At 32.7% G+C, this 22,652-nt stretch overlaps 2 protein-coding genes across 3 annotated transcripts in view; one reads left to right on the top strand and one right to left on the bottom strand.

Annotated features, from left to right (window-relative positions):
- Positions 1 to 18,723, top strand: part of LOC129219361 (cadherin EGF LAG seven-pass G-type receptor 3-like) — a 238,112-nt gene extending 219,389 nt beyond the window's left edge. For both annotated transcript variants that reach the window (XM_054853735.1, XM_054853736.1), the window contains exons 11-17: positions 434 to 489; positions 574 to 658; positions 3,352 to 3,483; positions 4,745 to 4,803; positions 6,444 to 6,722; positions 7,248 to 7,659; positions 16,326 to 18,723. In XM_054853735.1, coding sequence (XP_054709710.1) covers positions 434 to 489; positions 574 to 658; positions 3,352 to 3,483; positions 4,745 to 4,803; positions 6,444 to 6,722; positions 7,248 to 7,659; positions 16,326 to 16,415 — 1,113 coding nt within the window. In that variant the 3' untranslated portion in view covers positions 16,416 to 18,723. The remainder of the gene's footprint in view (positions 1 to 433; positions 490 to 573; positions 659 to 3,351; positions 3,484 to 4,744; positions 4,804 to 6,443; positions 6,723 to 7,247; positions 7,660 to 16,325) is intronic.
- Positions 18,724 to 18,867: 144 nt separating this feature from the next.
- The window catches only part of LOC129219360 (DNA damage-regulated autophagy modulator protein 1-like), a 50,888-nt gene continuing 47,103 nt past the window's right edge, over positions 18,868 to 22,652 (bottom strand). Inside the window, exon 7 of the mRNA XM_054853733.1 lies at positions 18,868 to 19,226. Coding sequence (XP_054709708.1) covers positions 19,098 to 19,226 — 129 coding nt within the window. The 3' untranslated portion in view covers positions 18,868 to 19,097. The remainder of the gene's footprint in view (positions 19,227 to 22,652) is intronic.

Genomic DNA, 22,652 nt, shown 5'->3' with positions numbered 1-22,652 from the left:
ACTACAGAGATAGATTTTTATTAGCGCAATTAACAAAAAATATTTGTTTATTCAACGTAATTGTTGTAAATTTAATTTAATATTCAATAACTTTAGATTATTTCAAACAAGTGATTGAGCTTTTAATTAAGATCGTAATTTTTTAAGATTGAAATCAAAAGTATTTTAGATGAAGCAGACAAAAAAGTGAACATGTGCTTAGAAAGAATAGTGTTCGATATGCTATTTTGTATTCATGTATTTGTGCCTAATGAACACTTATACAGTGTGATATAAAGAGAAAACAAATAAATATTCACTGTACTTATATCTAAATATCATGTATCATAGGTAGGTATATATAATTTTAAATTTGCATAGTAGAAAAAAAAATAATATTACTGTGATTTAATTATTTTATTCAATGATCAATACTTAGTATTGAATCTTTCAGCATGTTCGATTGCAACTGCTTGAAAATCCATCTGAAGAGTTTGCAATTCAAAACACGTAAGTATTTAGCACGATTGGTTTCAACAAATTTTAAGTTTGAGTAATGAAGTATGATTATTAACCTCTCCAAAAAAATTTCAGAGGGGAAATTATTGTGGCAAAGCCTCTTGATTATGAAAGACAGATGAAGTATTCTTTTCGAGTTGTTGCTTCGGATGGTAAAACGGTAAGCATTAAAAACACTGATTTTGATGAAGAATTTAATTTAATTTATTTATTATTCTTATTATTATTTTTGGGGCACCTAATTGTAAGCTTCTGATGTTATAAACATAATGTCCACACGCAAGTAAAAAAGGTAAATAAGTTAAGAAAATTGCATCCTGTTTCATACTTAAATAAGTTAAGGATCGTTACCAAATGATGTCATTCTTTGATGGTGACTCGTGATTCGTAAAACTGTGGCTGTTTGTGACAAGGGCAAGGGAGGGGGGTAACAAGAAATGTGACGTCACAAATTTTTTTATCACAATATTCTCATGAAAAACAGCGTGACACCTGACAAAGGGGGGTACGTTGTTTTTCGAAACAAACTAGAAGCTTTACGCCGTATACCTTGGCAAAGCTTGACTACAGAGAGATGGCGAGTGAACTGGAAGCGAAAACGGCTCGTTTCATATTGTAATAGGTAGAATTAGCGAGAACGCGTAAGTAGTTAAGTCTCGCGTTCTCACAGATCCTACCTATTACAAAATGAAGTGATTCGTTACCGCTTTGAGCTCACGCTTCATCTCTCCGTGGTCAAGCTTTACACCTGCCACAAGGCGCCGATACCGTGTAGTCCTAATTCTTCCACACTTCTGGTATACCAGAGGCACTAGGGGGAGCAAACAATAGCACTTATCGCAGTCGAAGAGCTCCAGCCATACCTCCTGTGGGGTTTGAGGGGTGAAAGAAGTTTGAAAATACCAAGCTGTTTTTCCTGTTCTTTTCCCATTAAGTCTCACTCTTTAAAAAGTTTCTTGAAAATGAAATTGGCGAATTCTTGACGTCTTAAAGGGTTGCCCACTCTTAAGCAGGGGTGTTTGAAAAGAAAAGAAAAAAAAAAAGCACGTGTGGTGTGCCCCGAAGGTTGGTTCTCACTGTAATTTATCTACAAACGTAATGAAAAATTGCATAAACGAGCAGCAATTTTAAACTACCAACATTATTTATTGTGTTCTGAATCATTTAAAAATTGGCGTGTTTTTATATTGTATGTGTTTCTTACTGAAAGAAGTTTCAGTGCTTTTGCAAAAAAAAAAAAAAAAAACAGAAAAAAAAACTCATTTTGATTTCGCCAGTCATGCTGGAGATTGAGCTAATATAGCAAATGCGTAAGAACACACCAGTTATAACAATAAATTGCGTAGAAAAGAAATTAGATCAAATGTGTACATTTTTCGTAATTACTATGCCTTTTGAGAAAATTTTCTGCGGGATTTATACAGTGGCATACCTAGCATGGGCGACACCCGGGGCGGTAGGTTACAGTTTTAATGTTCTATAAAAATATGAAATTCATGCAATTTTCAGAAACAACTACCTTTGTATAAAACGAAATTTTAAGTAGATTAATGCACAAAAGGCAAATAAAAACTATGAACACTTCTTATGTAACTTGTCCTAGACGCATATGTGCAGGCCGTCAAGAGATCAAAACAGTAAGGGGGCTCTAAAATTAAAGGCTCCTTAATTATTTCAAACGTTGTACAGGGAAAGATAATGGGTTTCAGTTTTTTTGATATAAGCAAAAGTCACTACCAGATCTCAGTATTTGTAATATAAAGCTAATCCTGAGCACAGTATCTACTCCATGATGTAGGTTGGGAGGGATGGTTTTCCGGGAGTTCCCCCACACCCGGAAAATGTTCAAATTTGTAGCCTTAAAAATGTATTTTAGCTTCATATATTTCAAAAACTTTCAGTTCCACTTTGAGTGTAACCCCCGGGTGACATATGGGGCGGATCGCCACCCCCCCTCCGCAATGCCACTGATTTATAGTATAGAGGTGTTATTTTGTGAATGCTCAGTGTAAATTGAATCTTTTCCGTACTTTTTAATTTCTTCGTAACGATTGAAATCAGAAAGTATTTAGCTTTAAGAATTTTCAAGACTAAAGAATTTTCACACAGTTCATAATATATAATCACCTCTAAAGAAACCAACTATTTTATTTAGAAAGTAAGTAATTAAATATTGCGTTACGTTTAGAGTATCGAAATTACCATCATTAAATTACAAACCAGAACAAACAAAGAAAATTGTGACCAACATGATTTCCCGTTATATACATAAATCAGTTCATTTGTAATGTTCGCTGTGATCCTGTTTATGTCAAAGTTTACTTTATTTGCCTGAAATGTAACGTGGTACTTTTATTTTTCTTTTTCTTGAAAATTACGCCACGTAGAGGAACATATTTTTGTATAAGTTTTCTGCAGTCCGAGACAGAATTCTCGTTTTTTTACAGGTTTTAGGACCCCATCCAAAAGTCCTGTAAACTTGATGAAAGCTAAAATAGAAATAAACTTTGTAGAACTTCAGTTTGACCCAATGAATGGAGTCCTATGTCCTTGTCGTTCGATGTACATTAAACTTTTTCAGAGCAAAAGTTTAGGGGATTTAAATGTTTAAAACATTTGAACGAAATATTCTCGAAAAATGTCAATGTATGTATTGCAAAAGAATTCATAAAGTTACCAACTGATTTTTACGTGCAAATACAATCTATCTTCTTCCATCTAATATAATCTAGTTTTATAGGTTGTATTGAATTTTGAGAGAAAATATATTTATCCTATTTTGTCTTTTAAAAATACTAGACATATTTTGTGTCATCGTTTACATGGTCTTATTATTTTTATTTAATGTTTTAGAGTGACGTAGCACGAGTAAATGTTACAGTCATGAATGTCAATGACAATGATCCTACATTTGCCCAGCCACAATACAATTTTTTAGTAAAGCATGATGACGTCCGAATCGGCAGCCTGATCGGAACTATAGAGGTATGTGCCACAAATTTAAATAAATGTTGATTTTGTATTCCTAAATAATTTCCCATTTTTTCTCGTATATTATTTCTCCAGCCTATTTATCTGTCGGTCGGCGAGTTCTTCTTTATTCCTTTATCAAATTTCATAACTTACCCCTCAGTTTGAGGCTTATCGTACCGTACCGGCTAATGACGAAATATTGACCCACTGTCTAAAAATGTACAGTTTCTCTTAAACTTGAGATTTTAAATTATCTCAGAAGAGGTCCTTTAATGGATTAGAAATTTCATTCTTAGATCATCAAGATAGAGAGCAGGGTAGTGTCTGTTTTTCACGAGAAGGCACTTCGCCACGCCTCCTCGAGCAAAGAGTTCCATTTTACGCGGGGGTGATCGGTAAGCAATCCACGCGCTTCTGAAGGAGACAGCCAGACAGCCTGAACTTGGGCGTGCATTTTAATGCTAAAAAGTCTTAGTGTCCTTTACATCACTTGCTTCTGTTGTCATTTTAGTTATTCTTACATTTTAAAAATTACTACTTTTACAACAAAATTCTATGATTCGAATATACCTTCTGCCGAAAACAGCGAAATTGAATCATCGGATACCAGTTCCGCGTGACGAGGGAGGAGTCAAGTACCTTCTCATGGAAAACGGACAATATCTCAGTCTGTAGAGCATTCAGCTTTCAGCCGAATGGTCCCGGGGTCCTCTCTGTTCGAGTGCCCTGCCGTTATAGCATTTTAAGTATTCATTTGGCTATAGGACTTCAGGCGTGAAAATTAATGCAGCGGAAATGCTTTTCGCCATTTTGAATCCTTAATGCAGCCTTCGTTAAGCATACTGAACAATGACAGATTATGATTTTTTAAGTCATTTCGCAATGTAGTTCGTAGGTTATTGAGTTCGGTAATTTTCATCCTAGTGAATATGTGAACTTTAACATAGGGTGTTTTTACATGATATTTTTACATGAATTTTCGAGCTTGAATGCTTCCCTATATCTGTTATTCTCCCTAGCATCAATGACAAAGTATGGGTGCACGGAAAAACATAATAATAACAATAAAATAATATTCGCTAATAAGTGGCAAATATTATTTTAAACCATCTCTCAATTTACCATTTACTATGTTCACGAATAAGTGTTATTATCTAGAAGTCCTTAATTTTTGTTCTTTAGTACTTTAGTAGTTTGTACGTTAATGGTTTTAATTTCAGTCCTATTTTTCATCCATTTAATCCTACAACTTATTAAATTAATTTTTCTTTAGGTGAAAGATGGTGATATCAATGATACAATAGAACTAAATGTGAAAGGACCCTTTGCAAGGTAAGATTTTCTAACAAAAAAATTTCACATTAATTTTTTTTTAAAGCGAATGAGACTTTTTTTAAGTGCTTTGCCTAGAATCTCCTGACGTTGCATTCCTCAATTAATCACAGCTAGGAGTTTAAAATATGACCTCTTGTGATGGTGATGCTTTACGTTTATTTATTATTATTATTATTTTTTTTTTTAATTTGATGCCCCAGTAATAGGCAGCTATTCTTACCAGGTAACCACACAAATAGTGTAATAATGAAAAAAGTTTAAATAGGTAGCAATCGAATGAGCATATTCAAACATTTTTTGACCCAAAAAGTATTTGCCCTCGTGCTCCTGTTATCACAATATAAGGTCTTTAAGTCTTAAGGAATTTTAGGAATAGAGCCAAATTTAAAGACTTGGCGAGTATTTGAAGATACCAAAATCTCTCGGACGATTCCACCATTTGCAAGGCGTAGGACATCCATCTGCAAAGCGTGAGAAAGATGTCTCTCATTACTCACCAATTTGGCGACATTTCTTAAAATTTCAGCAGACCTCAAAATTTGATGACGGGGACACGAGGGCAAATAACTTATGCATCCAGAAACATGTTTTACTATGCTCTTTCAAACTCTACTAATTTATTTATTTTTTCTTCATTTTTTCACTATCGTCTGGTTTCCTGGTTAGAAGTGGTTTAAAAAGGTAACCAATAACCATTCCCTCAATAGAGTAACCAGGACAAACTTACATTTTTCTCCTTGTATTGACATAACGATGTATCAACTAAATAGCTACACACTGAAAAAAAATTAAATGACTGAAAACAAGGGAGTAGAAATTTTTAAAAATGATGTTTAATAACAGCATATTGAATTTATTTCAAAAAAAAAATATATATATATATATATATATATATATATATATATATATATACATTTTGCAAAGAAGTATTGCAAACTATTTTGATTAATTTTGAAAATTTTTAAATGCTCTTATAATGCTGAGATCTGTATTTTTTTTCCAAAAAAAGTAAATAAATAAAATCCAAAATTCCAAATTATGTTTCACAGAGATTTATGTTTCCAAATTATGTGCATTATTTTATTGCTTGCCTCTATTGTTATATTTATTTTTTTAAGGTTTTTTTTGAACAATAACATTTCATTCCAAGTTTATCTTTATATCGCTGAATCTTCGTAGAGTTAATTTATGTTTTTTGTTCACAAAAATTTTGCTGTAAAGGTAGTCAACTAAAAAAGTTAATGAAATTTTATAAACATTTCTGACAGAGCAAAATATATATGTATAGATTATATAAGGAGCATAGATAAAAAAAAACTCCTATCACAAAATATTAACCCTTAATTACTTGTTTATAGTTTTCATTATATGTGACACTGCCAATAGAAACTATTGTAACGTTAGAACTATTGTCTAACAAATTGTATGCATTAAGTTTTTGATACTCATGAGCAAGCTTGCTCGAAATTTCAAATAACAAATGAATAATGTTGGTTAAAAATCATAAATAACAATTCATAATACTTTTTTGAAAAACGAAACATTTCAATGAGAAATTCTAAGCAAGGATTTAGTGAACTGCATGCTTTTTTTTCTTTATGTTTCAGTAATCTATAATTTAAAACTTTTCTTTGCAGAGTTTTTTCAATTTCGCACAAAGGAGAACTGCGAGTTCGAAGTCTTGAGTTCTTGAACGCCAGTACGTGTCACGTTATTGTTGTAGCAACCGATAATGGTGTTCCACCTAGACAATCCTCTGTTCCTGTGACTGTTCAATTTCCGGAAGATGTTGCTCAATCCAGTGTTTTCAAAATCAAGAAGAACGACAGCTCATTACTACTAATGATTGTGTTTGGTGTTCTGTTAGGCACTCTAATCATAGTCATCATAACTCTCACAATTTACATCCTTAAAACGTAAGTTAATGTTTAATAGTCTTTCATACATTTTTTACTCGTTCGTTGTTTGAAGATAACATCTAAATATTGCAGCCGTTTCAACTATTTCAGTATTTAAACTAAAAAAACTGCTGTACTAGTAAGTAATGCAGAAAATGTTTCGGAAATTGGGCTCCCATACAGATTTTCTAGTAACAATACAGTTTCCTCTTCAGTAACGTTGTCAACGTTTGCAATATTCAGAACCTGAAACTATACGAATCACTGACGTTTCACGTTTCACACAGAATAACGGCTGAGATACTATGAAAGATTTAGCAGGAAATTAAATACAGTCTCAATATTTTATGTGTGACAAATGGAGCACATATATAACTTATTCAATGTGTAACACAAGTTTTGAAATGTGCTTGTCAATAAAATATTAAACAAATTACGTTTTTTATGGAACTCAGAAATTAGTTTCATAACTTGCATTCTGTAAATATCCTGTATAATCTATGAGAGTTTTGTTCTTTATCATAAATGTTTTGTTTCTTTTAGTAAGCAGTACAGAGATCGCCTCCCAAATGTTGTGTCCTCAAATGGCCAGCCTCTGGTAAACAAAATGGCCACTTATATGTCAGGAAATACATTGCCTAGCAACAATAACAACAAACCCCAAGGTGGGCAGGCCCCTAATGACCGTCAAACCGGAGTAGAGAATCCTGTTTTCAATATGGCTGATAATAACTACCAAGGAACAATACACAGAGGTCAGCTGCCACCGTCGCCGTCCGAAGTCAGTGCTTGGCAAGCAAATGGAAGTCTCAGAGATGAGCATCAGATGGGAACTTTTACGACAAGACCTGGTAGTGGCCTTAGTAACGGAAAAGTTCAAAATATTTATTGGCCAAATGGGTCCATTCCTCGCCGGGTGAAGAAATTAAGCTGGGAAGATGAGCAACCCAATAGGGTAAAAATTGCCTTTTTTTTTCCTTCCGATTTAAATTATTTTAATCTCGCGTATCTTTTAAGGTATAAACCAATAGCTTGTTAACATTTTAAGGAATTTTTAAGGAATGACTTTAAATATTTTAAATTACCGTATGTATGGATTCATATGACAAAATAAACGAAACTTCTATCAATCATGGGATGGGCATAATCCAATAACCATAATCGAAATATTCGACTATCCAAGATCATTCTAGACCTCAATTATGTCGTGTCGAATTCGAATAATTCCATGGATTGATTCGCTCGAATAATTTCGTACTCAAGGGATCGATTATGAGTGATTCTTTGTAATGATTTCAAAGTCGGTTTCATGTTTCCAATGATATTATCGAACGATCTATTGTTGACAGAATTGCTTCCAATTATTAAGTCATTTAAAAGAATCGCTCAATCAATGATTATTCAAAAGATTCAAACGATTACTGATCATTCTAACTTTAAAATAACGCACTGATTGTTCATTTGTGTAAATCAAATTTTATGCTCTCATGCTTTTCGTCAAAAGCAAGATTGGGAAAAGAAGGGAGGGATAAGGCTGTTCCGGTAGAAAAACATGCTAAACTTGACTCTTTGGGAACAGCGACAAAAAAAATCTAATCGCCGGATTGCAATGAAACTTTTTAATATATCAGATGAAAGTGTAAAAAACAACGTACATGAAGTAAATTGTTGCTGAGTTACCTACATTTATCACAAAATGATATTAAAAAGTACTTTTTGTCAAATATGAAATATTTCTCTTGAACACATTCATGAAAAATCATCTAAACACAGAGATTCGAGATTTTTTTCTCTGAACCATAGAAACAATGTAGACGCATTGCAATTGAAATATTTTGTAAATATCATTAAAAAATTTTTCAATGCTCACGTGTTCTGAAACTTACTCGATTCTGTCCACTAATCTTATAGTTGCCTAAAGTGCCAATAGATGGCGTCAAAAACTCGAATAAGTAAGGATACGTGAAATTAAGGTCTATTTTATTAATAGCTCGGCTTTTTTCTCATTTTTATGCTAATAAATGATTCCATATGGACCATAAACTTTCTGTAACAAGTTTCATTCCTTCATATTCTTCATAAATCAGTCTAGATTTTTTTTTTCTCTAAAACCAATTGTTCGTGATCGCGTGGCGATCCCGCCGGACAAATATCGCCATCAGTGAGTTTTGCAGATGAACTCGATTTTTGCGAAAAAGTGAGGCTTTCCATGCGTGTGCCTGAAGTGATGGCCAGTGGTATCGGATGTCAGTGCTTGTAGCTTATGCTTGAGGCGGCAGTGATTGTAGTCAAGGAAAGAGAAAGGGGGGAGGGAGGACATCCCCGTGTGTATTTTCCGTGTTGTTAGAAACAGGTGGGTGAACAAGAAGTGGAGGATTGGCCTACGAGTGCTCGCCACAGAATCTTTCCTAATCCGCAATGAATATCTTTCTAAATTGACGCAACAGAGATCATTAAAATTTCGTGATATTTTATTTCAACAACGATTTTAACTATTTTTCAAGAAGTAATTAATATTTTCTAATGTTAACGAAGGACAAAGATGATCTGAAAATAGTTCTTATTTAATAAAAAAACCTTGCTCAATCCATTTGCGCAGGTGTGACATCTTTGTGCATATATTTGCCCTTTATAACAAAGAGCAAAGTATTATGTATGATAATATATGAACTTTCAAAAAAAAAAACAAAATTGAACTTGAAAAGTAAAGATTTTTACATATTGTGTGCGTACGCGTAATAGGCTCAAATCATTACCTTGTAGACACGAAACTTTTTTAGAAAGTAGGTACTTCATATATTATGTAACGTTTAATGGTTTTTATATTTGAATGTATCAAAATTTTAAGACAAAGCTTAAAATTCTGGGAATAAATTGCAAATACAAGCATAAAAATGTCAAATTTGTGCAAATGGATTAAGTAAATCTTCATCTCAATTTTATACTTTAAAGTTTTAGACTTGGAAAAGTAACAGATTAAGTAAACATTATATTGATAAGCGTTAATTTAAATTGCACAGGAAGTATTATAGTGTGATCCGCGAGTTACTGACCATCAGCCAGTAAGTTGAACTAACTTGTAACAAAGGTTTTGATTTGACCATTATGAAGGTTACGTACGATATACTTACAGAGACATCTAGAAGTTTTCAAGGAAGTCACTTTTCTTACTGGTGCAAATTGTTATCAGATAAAATGTTGAATCACCTTTTTCTAGGTTAAATTTAATTTTACAGGTTCATTTACTGAGATATGCTGATCAATGCTTATTCTCAGTGAAGGAAAAAAAATGCATTTAATAACTATCCATTTATGCTGTTTGTTATTGAAGGTTGGTCGATTACAGGCATTGATCTAAAATGCCTTCAACGCCAGTAATTGACAAACACGATCTACCTGTAGTAATGACATAGTTAAATGCTAGTTTTAAAGCTTTTTTCTTTATACCAAAGTAATTACAAACATTTTTATGCTAAAGATATGAATGTGTATAGTACAACTTTTATTGAGAAAAAAAGTATTTTAACCATTAATTGACTAGCTTGGTTAATTACTAATGCTCCAGATCAGCGGTTCCCAACCAGCATGTTGTGACTTCCAAGGGAGTCGCGAAGAATTTCTTATAAGAGAACACATTCAAAAACATATCATTAAACAGTTTAAAAACTAAAATATGTAGAGGAAAAAAATCATTTTAGAGAAGCATCAATACTTGAGCATAGTGGCGAATTTAAAGAGCCTGATGATCCCTCAGCATTATTACATTTTGGTTTACGGACTTGCATCCCTACAAATTGCCGCGAAAGAGTCGAAAAAAACCTCCCTATAACATTATCTAAAATTGTCTGAAAGTTCGATTTTGGAACTTCAATATCGAATTTTTTTGTGAGACAGTCTCTTAACCCCAACCCTCATCCTGAAAGATGTCATGTAATTGCGTTTTCAGGACTTAATTTTTTAAATATTTCGAGAAGTTCCTAAAACCCTATCCCATTCCCTAAAAATAGCAAAGAAATGGATTTTTAAGCTTTCAATTTCGGAAAAATTTCACAGGAGTGCCTTCTATTCCTTTTGCATGATTAAAGACCGTACAAACATTCCTTTTCAGGATTTAAATTTAAAAAAAATTCCGGGTGAGGGTCTCCGATCGTTTCGCCTTGCCATCTAAGATAATCTACTATTCTATTTCTGAAACTTAAATTTCCAAAGTTTCCTTCATATTACCCCCAATCATTTCTCCCCCCCCCCCCCAATCACTAAAACTTGATTAAAATACGTTTTGGAGACTTCAATTCCGGAAAAATTCCGGGGGAGAGGCTACCTATCCAAACGTTTGCCTAATATTTAAAGGAACAAACAAAAAATACGAACAAAAAGACTATTTTTTTTAAAAATATTTCTAAAATCCAGGAGGTTCCAATGGCCCCTCCTCACCCTGATTTCCCAAATGACGGACCTGAAATAAACTTTGAAACGAAATCCAGGAAGGATAGATCGTTTTATTGATTTTTAAAATATTTTTGGGGGAATACCCCATTGGATCTCCATGCTACATATTTTCCTGGTTTTCACCTCTCTAGCCCTTCCGAAGAATGCTCGTAGTCATAGTATATATTCCATTCTCCTCCAAATAAAAATGATGACAATCAAATGACTACTCATCATCGAAGGGGGGGGGGGAGTTCACTAATCTTGCTAAAACAAAAGGAAAAAAAAAAAAAACAGTATTTAGTTAAAATTTCATCACGTTTGGGAAGCAGAGAAGTGCTTGAACTAAATCCAATAAGTAACTTTTCTAACTTGGTTATCCGTTTTCTGCTCAAGTCATTGTGGCAAAACAAGACGCATGTTTTATTCTGATCAACGTTTTGAATACAATCAACTTTAAACTATAATACTCAAAAATATACTGTCGTGAAATGTATGATAAATTTACATTTTCCCCACTCAAAATTGAACATTTATATCTCTCATATACAGTCGGCTTCCGCTCCAAAGCGATTCAACTTACGCCAAATGCCTATAACGCGAGTTTTTCTCGAGTAACGAATGTTAGAGCTAACGCTAATTTCTCACCCACAACACGAAAACTTTTAGAAAGGAATCATGGCGCAAAATGACGGCTTCGCTATTTACTACTAAATATTAGTTTCGTGAATATACTTTCATCCTTTTAGCATCACTAACTGCTCTAGTTCCCACCCAGCGCTAGTCAAAACATCGCTTTGTTAGTGTGTATAAATAACAACTCCACAATTTTCTTTTAATTTTTTAAATTCTAAATATGAAAGGTGATGAAATATTCTGCACCAAAGCACGCTGTTTCATGCTATGTTTGTGAAGATAGAAGGAAAAAGTGAAAATTTGTGACAAGATAACGAATTCTTGAACGCTTGAAACTCTAAAAAATGGTTCGAAGGCAGTGGCGGATTTACCAGGGGGGTGGTGGAGACGACCGCCCCTCTGTAACTGTCATTTTCGAAAACCAATAATATAGAATTAAAGGAATTACTAGCTTTCGCTATTAATTTCAATCAAGTACATTCCACAAATTTGCTTTAAATTAAGTTGAGACAGTGTAGTCGAAGATGGACAGCATTACCCACTTTTTAATTTGAAACCGAAGCTCGCCCCTCCCCTCTTTTTTGAACATTAATAATTTTTATATTTCTATATGTATCTTCCAACCTTTTTCTTCCATGGACTACACTATACTGGTATGATGATACATTTTGCTATGATTTAGGACAGTGGTTTCTAACCCTGGGGGTGATAGCCCCCAAAAGGAAGGGCGATAAGTTTGTGAGGGGCGATAGGGGGTGATTAAAATTTAAAATACAGGCTAAAAGGGGGCAATTGATTCCCTCCCCCCTACATAGTGGGTTGAGGGGAGGAATATGGCTTTCACGTTTTTCAACCGCCACCCCCTTGAAAAGAATGTAAATCCGCCACTGATCGAAGATAGCACAGCAATACTGTATAGTACTATTACAGTGTAGTGCTTTATTATTACTGCATACTGTATATGTACCGTACTGTTTTTTTTTTTTTTTTCATGTCTCTCTCTCCCATTGATAATTGATATTGTGCATCTGTGATTTGAATACTGCTGTTTTTTTAAAAATACGGTAAAAATTCAGCTGTTTATGCAAGAAACGGTAATATATTGTTAAGAAATGGTCTGGAACAGTTTAAAGGGTGTTTAAAAATGTCTTAAATAATTGGATAAGTTAATACAAAATTCGTATATTGTACACGAGTGCACGTATATTTGTATATAACACACACACAAAATCAACTCCTTCAAAGTTTCAGTAAAGATACTCAAGTTAGTTGAAATCTATGATCTAATAAACTTTAATTTTAAAAGCACCAGCTTTGATACGGTGCTCCAAAACTTGAATTTGTTTATGTATATATATGTTTTTTTTTTAGTTATAAAATGAGAAAAAGCTTACTGATGATCAATTGGGTGACGGAGAATTAAAAACAGCAACAATAGTGATAATAATAATAAACAGAAATTTAAAATTAACTTTAAATTTCTTTCTATTAGAATTATGTTGTCTGAAAATTAATTTTTTTTCTCTCTTTTTTCTTCAAGTCCTTTTTCTATTATACCCTTCTCAAATAGTTTCAATTATGCGTGCTCAGTCATTTAAAACGAGGGGCATCATGACCGGATAATTGGACAGTTCGGGCAATTAGAGTTTGGATAACTGGAATCCTACTTTGATATAACACAAATGTAATGTATCTTCAAATTCAGAAACCTGTAATTCTGTTATGGGGGAAAAATTCACTTCAGAGAACTCATAATTTAAAAATATTGATTTTATTTTTAAAAAACCATTTTTTGTGAAGTTATTTCTGAAATTAGATTTTTTTGGAGTTTTAAATAATAAAAAATGTATAAATAAACATCCATGGAATGACACAACCAATGATTAAAAAAATTATAATAACGAAAATTTAAAAAGAATCGCCGTTTTTGGTTCTGGACCAAAAATGGCCGCCAGGGGGGGGGGATTTTGGAATGCCTCCCCTTTGTAAAATTTTTGTTTATACAATGTCTACAAGCATGCCGAGTTTCATAATTTTATCACAATTTGCAGTTTCTTCCCCCGTAGCCCCCCGACTATTTCCAAGTTAGACGAAAACTAAGATCGATCTCGGGGGGGGGGGGGGGGGAGCTGTTCCTCCCCCTCTTTGCACGACTGGGCCCTGTTAAATGCCGTAAAAAACTATGTTTTCTTCTTCAAAATTTTAAAAGATTCGTACCACCAAGTTTTCTCTGTAATTCCATGGTAATTTTTGTGGACCTTTGTCATGAACAAAAGGTAAAATTCCTCGTAAAGATTAAAAAAATGTGACCTTTCAAAGACAATTTTCTTTTAAACTGTCCAAGTCTGATTTAACAAACTTTCCAGTCTTTTCTATTACTATTTAGCAATTTCTATAAATGCAGCATGAAGGAAACAAAGCTTCTAAAGATTAATATTTAAAAAAAAAAAAAAAAAACTACATTAGATTGACAACTTTTATTAGTAGATTTAATAGCCAAAAAGAAGACATTTCTAAAATATGTTGCGATAAATTTACCGAAGTTTCCGCGGTTAAAAAGATGAACCCTTGGTATAACGAAATCATTTCTGATCTAAACTTCAAATCGAAGCAAAAATGCTCTCATCTCATTTCTCTGCAGCGGTTTTGTTTGCTTTTCCGATTCCTTCGCGCTGTCAATGCCTGAAGGCACTTGAGGGGTGTGTTTCGAACAATGAAAGACATTCCTCACTGACTCCTCTGAAGAACAATATCGCCTCCACACAAATTCTGGTTTGTCCCCTTTTCTGGATGTCGCGTAAATCCTGTCAGTTGTAAAACTAGTTTGCGGCTAAAACGTACAACGAGCATGATGCTTTCGTCACAACCAGGGTGCAACATTTTGCGCCATCTATTGGGTAAAGGAAGTTTTTTTTCATAAAATGGGACACTCTTGGGAGGAAAGTTAGAAGTTAGTCTAAAAAGTGGTTGAAAAAAAAAAACAGCAAAAGGTTTCATAGGGTGACCCATAAAAAGGCTCTTTTAAGCTACTTTTAAAGAAATTAATAAAACAGTTTCAAATAATGAAAATGGTATATATTCCGATTTAGTGATATAAAGCTAAGTCTGGCATACGACCTTTTCATGTGTTGACGCGTTCGATGAAATTCTCAAGGAAGAAGATGATTTAACTCATATTTAAATTTAATAAAGGTATAAAAATGGGGTCCATTACAGGAAACATCTCCTGATAAACTGTAGTTTAATCTGAGGAAAAAAATATTCTTTCTACATTCACCAAAAGGGACGTTTTACTCAAGTTATCTTCAATTATTTTCTTACATTACAACCAGCGACAAAAATAACATATTTCCGAATACTTGAAACAAGGCTGGATCCAAAACTGTCTTGGAATCAAAATGTTGGATAGGTCGGCCTGTCCTCTAAAGGGGCTCTAGCTCATTGATGTCTTGCGTGATGACGCCAATGACGCTTATGGTTTCTGCCTTCAGTTGTTGAATGGTACGTGGTTTGTTTATGTACCATTGTGTCTTCCCATAATACTTCGAAAAAGGGGCACAGGGGTGTAAGGTCCTCTTACCGTCCATGCCTCCCTTTCAAGATTTGGTAATACGTTTTTCATTACCTGAACGCGATGTTTATTTAGGAATTTCTCCCTGTAAACAAATGCAACAATTAAAGACTGCTAATCAAAACGGAGTGTAGTATCCTCTTGAAATGATATCATGCAGGCCTGCCAGCAAAGCATTTAAAAAATGGCGCCGGATTCAAAAGTGGCGCCCTTTATGGAACACCATATATTATGTATGTTTAAGCATCGTCATGAAAACGCTAGCACACCTGATTTTTTTGTGTACTTCATTACGCACTTTCTGGATATCTGACGAAGCAAGTCACTGTTATTCCTTTGATTTGTTATAGTAGTTAAAAAAAAGATGAAACGAAAAATCCCTCCAATACAAACTTAGTTCCTTTATTTGTTTTAGTTTGAGTCTTATAAATATGGAATTTTTAGTATGGTCCTAAAATTCATAAATGTCCCTTTAGGGGCAACTACGTTTAAAAGTAAATGCATATCACACAATTGAACATATGATAAATATGTATCATACATTGTATCTTTTTGCAAATGCTTTTCCTACATTTAAATCTCCCGTGTGTTTTTATTTTTAGTGGAACTTTTGGTTTTTACAAATGTAAGTCAAAACCCTGTAAATGCTTTCCAATGAAGCGTGAATTGCGGTGCATTTTTGAACTTCCAGATCTAAAGAAAATTATTATAAAATAATGCTCTGCCTAGTTTCAATAGCTGATGTCTTTCTTCAATCCAGACAATAAATAAAATTAACATTCGTAATTAGGTAAAATGTCTTCAATTTCTTGTGTAGTACCAACTATACGTGGGGCCAATGTATAATTTTCATGTGAGAAACGGTGCACTAATCCACCAGACGTTTTTATAAATAATACATTATGTAAGTTTTATGTTATACATTATATAGATCAATAGCTCATGGTAAAAATAAAAGCTAATAATGTTTCATTAATTGTTTACAGACGGAGCTGGACCCCGATGTTAGTGTTACACCTCTGGGAAAAACTTGCAACGATACTTCAAAGCAGCCTGGACTTACAGTTTACTTTTAGACTGCTGATACGGAAAAGATACATGGAAATGCATAATATGGCTGAGATGTACTTTTTTTCCCCTTCAATAGGGATGTCTTTGTATTGCTTTACTGTATTTGAAAAAAGCATTCCGCAAATATTCTGTGATAACTTCAGAAGAAATGGACTTCTTAAAATCCATAAAAGGGTGAATTTCTTATGCTGTGAAATGTAGCAAAATGTGCTTGTTATTTCATACCGCTCATTTTTCATTTTAATTTTTACTTGTGTTTACAATTTTTTATGTGTGTATCTTCTTTCTGGAAAACTGCCAACAGAAGGATCCAAGTAGCTTGCGAAATATTTCATATCAGTACTTGGAGGATTTTCGGATGTGCGTATTAGCTTATACAGTACTTTGTCTTTTTATAATCGTCTGAGTTGTTTCACAGACAGCCAAATGATGAATCTAATTCTGAAATAATAAGTGAAGCTTCAAATGTGTCAAGTTTTTTTCACTTCCGTTCATTTTTGTATATAGTGAAGTGAAAAATACCACATCTTGTTCAAGTTTTTTACTAATCTTCCAGGAAACTTTACAACTTGCAACATGGAAAAAGTTTGAGATTTCTATGATAGTTCCTGCTGGATGACCTATTGATGAAATTTTAACAAGCAAACTTGGGTTAAATGATATGTTGGGCTGCTTTGTATATAATGCAAGAAGTGATTCGTTTATATTACAAGACTGAAAGTTCCTGAACATTTTAATACTTTTTGTAAATTTTATACTTGTTGCGTTTTAGATAAAAGGTGACTTATATACTTGCTGAAGACATATGCATTCCCTAGTTTAGAAGATTGTCAAGTTTGTGGAATGCATGTTCTTAATATTTTCATATGATGCATCAGTTGTTCAAAGTACATTATAGCTATAAAGGAAGACAAAAAGTTTTTTCCCTGGTTCTACTTGCAAAGAATTCGATAAGAGGTTTCAGTTGACAATATTCATTTGGAAATAAGACGTCTTGAAGAGTTCATTGTGAACAGTAACTGAATCCTGTTGTTAAGTTATTCCGACTGCTATTCGAAGCAGTTTGTTTTTTGATAACTATAAATAATTTAAGAATAAAATAATGAATTACTTTTCAATAACTCTATAATTTTAAATAGTTACTTTTTTCAATATCATAATTGTATAATTTTCCCAATCTAAACAGAGTTATGCTATCAGTCTTGGTTAAGCTGCTTACATCTCAAACATTTATTACCCTATAGCAAACCTAAAGAATGGCTTTAATATAAACTTATAATATATGCTTATTCTCTATAATATTGATCTATCTTCCTTTGTACTTGATACTTATAAATTTCTAGATGAGCTTGTGCGAAAGTTTGTAGTTCAATTTCATGTGATATTTTCTGAGCTACTTAATAATTGTGACTTTTTTCTTTATTTTTTATCTTATAAGGCGTAGTTAAAATTCACTTAATTCATATACATTTTTTTTCTACTTCCAGCTTACCACCAGCATTGTTCTAGCATTCAAAAGCCAATCTTTCTTTCTAACATATATATATTGAGAGGTGTTTTAATCAACCATAAATGATTTCCTTATTCCAAATACAACTTATTTATGGGGAAAGTAGAGTGCGGCTCTGATTCGTTATGCTATGACGTTGACAATGTTTAGTTCAGGGGAGTTAGTGAAGAAGAGACGCGTAATGAACCTGTCCGGACTTGGAATATTTTTTTGCAAGACTACTACTGTGAAAGTATCCTGACACAACTAAGCTCCCATTACCCTTCCCTATCACCGAAAACAGAGGTAAACATTGTCAAAGTTAGAGATCAAATTATCAGGGCCTCACTATAACTTTGACTGCAAATTTCTTTTGATATTTTCTCAAGAATATAATCTTTCTAACTTTAACCTTTTTAAAGGAGATAAATTAAATGATAAAACTGAGTTGTGGGAAATTCTTACGACATATAAATTAATTTTTTACTCGATAATTTTATTCCTAAATCTGTTAAAAAATAGATTGTTTCTTTAAATATATTTGCTGAGGAAATGAAAATTTTGAAAACGTGATTTGCTTAGTCACCCAGAAAAATAAAATAATATGAAACAGGACACCTCAAGATTTATTTTGTATTTGAAAGCTGGAAGATGAAGCATTAGAAGATTATTTCGTTAAGCAAGTCTCTGAAGATTTTTGTAAACATCATTTTTATTTGAAACAAATCATCCTATGTTCATCATGTAAATATTTTTCTGTGTATATATTATGCTGAATTGTGTAAACTTTCTTAAATTATTAAAACTTTTTATAAGTAAGCTCATTTATCATGAATTTCTTGTGTACATAGTTATTATTTTGAATCACAATTGCAAACACATTCACAAAATTCATCTTTATTCATCCATTTTTTTGAATGAATTATTACCAACTAATAAACTAAAAAGGTGTTACAAATTCAAAAAAAAAAAAAACACACACACACACACAAGGGAACTTAGTCGGAAAATTGCAGCTAAAAATATATACGAATAGTATAGCTGTGAAAGCTTCCTAGATGTCTTCTTTTTTTATTACATTCAGTAGAAATCTTAACAAAATTCACTTTTTCCTTTTTTTTGGCACGCAACTCTGTCATTTCAGGAAACCTTTCAGCCTTTAACTTCATCATCAAAAATTTTTTTATTTGCGTTTATATCAATGAGAAAGTACCCTTATTCCAATTTTAATCCCACTAATTTCTTTGCAGAAAGTCAAAAGCGTGAACCACATGGATAAAATTATCATCCATTCAGCTGTCGATGTCATTATGTACTTTCTGCTAAGCTGTAAAAGAGAAAAAATAGATTGAATGAACACGAAAATCAATAAAATTTTCGTAATTTGTAGTTGACATTGCTAAAACTAAAACAGGATATTAACTATAGCTTTGGTGTTACACAAAGCAAAATAAACATGTATAATTACGCAAAAATGTAATACCTGATAGTTGCTGAAAATTTTGATCTTAAAAGTTTTTTTTTATCTAACAGTATCTTTACCATGTCAGCACTTCGTATTACGAATAACCCAACTAGTTCGAAATTTTAAATTATAGTTGCCAAGGTAAGGCTTTGTATTTCCACGTTAAAGTTGCCAAGATAAACCTTCGTCTTCATATGTAATATATGGTAAAACATTAAAGCCTAAAAGAGGTATAAAAGGCTTTCATTCCAGTAAAGAAGAAAGAGTAATATTGTTTCTGTGTGTGTGTGCCTTTATTGCTTTGAAGATTACTCTAATTCTGAGACAAAAGAGAATTCGGTGTAGTGCCAAAAACGAAAGCATTGAAACACTACATCAAAGGAAAGGTTTCATTTTTTCATTGATTTGTGCAATGTACTTTATAAAACAACTTATAGTTCACAAAGAACATATGAGGCAGTGAGAAGCAAAGGGATGTAAGAGACAAAGTTAAAAATTTGGAGATAACCAGTACAAATAGTAGGTGAACCTCCCCTCTGTTTTGGGGCAAGAGATAGTTCTTATTGTCATGAGCATCAGACAGTTTTCTAACTTCACGTTGGTAACACTGAGATTTTGATTGACAGCGCAATAACCAAATCAAGAATTCACCGGTTCTACTATTCGAACGCAACCGTATACCGAAGATGACGTCACTGCAAGCACATTTAATCCGTATACCGAAGATGACGGCACTGCATTGCTTTGAAGATTGCACTTTATTGCTTTGAAGATTACTCTGATTCTGAGGCAAAAGAGAATTCGGTGTAGTGCCAAAAATGAAAGCATTGAAACACTACATCAAAGGAAAGGTTTCATTTTTTCATTGATTTGTGCAATGTACTTTATAAAACAACTTATAGTTCACAAAGAACATATGAGGCAGTGAGAAGCAAAGGGATGTAAGAGACAAAGTTAAAAATTTGAAGATAACCAGTACAAATAGTAGGTGAACATCCCCTCTGCTTTGGGGCAAGAGATAGTTCTTGTCATGAGCACCAGATAATTTTCTGACTCATTGGCGTCGTCAGCTGAAATTTATTGGGGGGGGGGGGACCATTCTGACTCTCATTTTCAAGTTGCATTAAGAAAAATTCGTGTGTGTGTATAGATAGATAGATAGATAGATAGATAGATAGATAGATAGATAGATAGATAGATAGATAGATAGATAGATAGATAGATAGATAGATAGATAGATAGATAGATAGATAGATAGATAGATAGATAGATAGATAGATAGATAGATAGATAGATAGATAGATAGATAGATAGATAGATAGATAGATAGATAGATAGATAGATAGATAGATAGATAGATAGATAGATAGATAGATAGATAGATAGATAGATAGATAGATAGATAGATAGATAGATAGATAGATAGATAGATAGATAGATAGATAGATAGATAGATAGATAGATAGATAGATAGATAGATAGATAGATAGATAGATAGATAGATAGATAGATAGATAGATAGATAGATAGATAGATAGATAGATAGATAGATAGATAGATAGATAGATAGATAGATAGATAGATAGATAGATAGATAGATAGATAGATAGATAGATAGATAGATAGATAGATAGATAGATAGATAGATAGATAGATAGATAGATAGATAGATAGATAGATAGATAGATAGATAGATAGATAGATAGATAGATAGATAGATAGATAGATAGATAGATAGATAGATAGATAGATAGATAGATAGATAGATAGATAGATAGATAGATAGATAGATAGATAGATAGATAGATAGATAGATAGATAGATAGATAGATAGATAGATAGATAGATAGATAGATAGATAGATAGATAGATAGATAGATAGATAGATAGATAGATAGATAGATAGATAGATAGATAGATAGATAGATAGATAGATAGATAGATAGATAGATAGATAGATAGATAGATAGATAGATAGATAGATAGATAGATAGATAGATAGATAGATAGATAGATAGATAGATAGATAGATAGATAGATAGATAGATAGATAGATAGATAGATAGATAGATAGATAGATAGATAGATAGATAGATAGATAGATAGATAGATAGATAGATAGATAGATAGATAGATAGATAGATAGATAGATAGATAGATAGATAGATAGATAGATAGATAGATAGATAGATAGATAGATAGATAGATAGATAGATAGATAGATATAATGGGTTTACATTTAATACGATACTTTCAAACGGGTACATCTTGATTTACATAATTACATACTAAGAAAAATAATTAAATACTAACAAATACATTTTTTCTAGACTGCACATGGGATACGAATATCCGTGCTATTTTTTTGTGATCAATTTCGTCCAAGATGTTTTTGTGAACTTAGCATAAAGCAACATGATTCAACCGCTTTTGTGTCATAGTCGACCTTAGATACAATTTCATCTTTCTCAGCGCACTGAAGCTTCTTTCAACTTTACACGACGAAGGGCGGCACACCGAGAGTAGCCGCACCAAATTTCCAACATTTTGAACCAGTGGACAATTGAATTAACCGTTCTTAATGAATGAAATCATCAAAAACGAAATCCAGCTTTATTGAATCAGTTGCTTTATGGAATCAAAGCTGTTTAGAACAAAATGTGACTCATATAAGCCGCGACAACTGTATAATTAAATTTTTATATTACATAGTGATAAACCCTACAGCTCTTAGTTCTTGGCACAAGTTGGATTCGAAGGAGTTTAATTTGATGTTTTTTAATTAAAATATTAAAGTATATAATTCACCGTTATGACATTCACGAACCTACGAAAAACACAACTACAAAAATAAAATAAGACACAAATAATTAAGCTCTCATAATATCATATTTTAATAATGATACCTTTTAAAGTTTTTTCTTAATTTTTTTCAGATTTTTTGCAACAAATGCACCAAAATTTTGCTTTTTTGTTGAATCATCCATACACTCAATGCATATGAAACCAAAAACAGCAAAAACCATGCCCATGTAAATACATTAATTTCTGATTTCTCAAAGTCAGCAGGGAAAGTGCCCCTCCTGATCCTCTTTAAATGACAGGCCTGCCTTGAGAGGCACACCTCACAGATTAAGTACTGGCCTACACAGAGAACAAATAGCATTTGGTGTATAGGGGAGACCGGGGCATATTGTCGCGCTTTTTTTAAAATTATTATTTTTATTTTTTATTTATTTACCTAAGTTTGAAAACACTGTACTACACCATTCAGAGAAACCTTGGCTA

The sequence above is a fragment of the Uloborus diversus genome, chromosome 3 (genome assembly GCF_026930045.1).
Source record: "Uloborus diversus isolate 005 chromosome 3, Udiv.v.3.1, whole genome shotgun sequence".
NCBI lineage: Eukaryota > Metazoa > Arthropoda > Arachnida > Araneae > Uloboridae > Uloborus > Uloborus diversus.
This window is presented reverse-complemented; position numbering and strand designations above follow the sequence as displayed.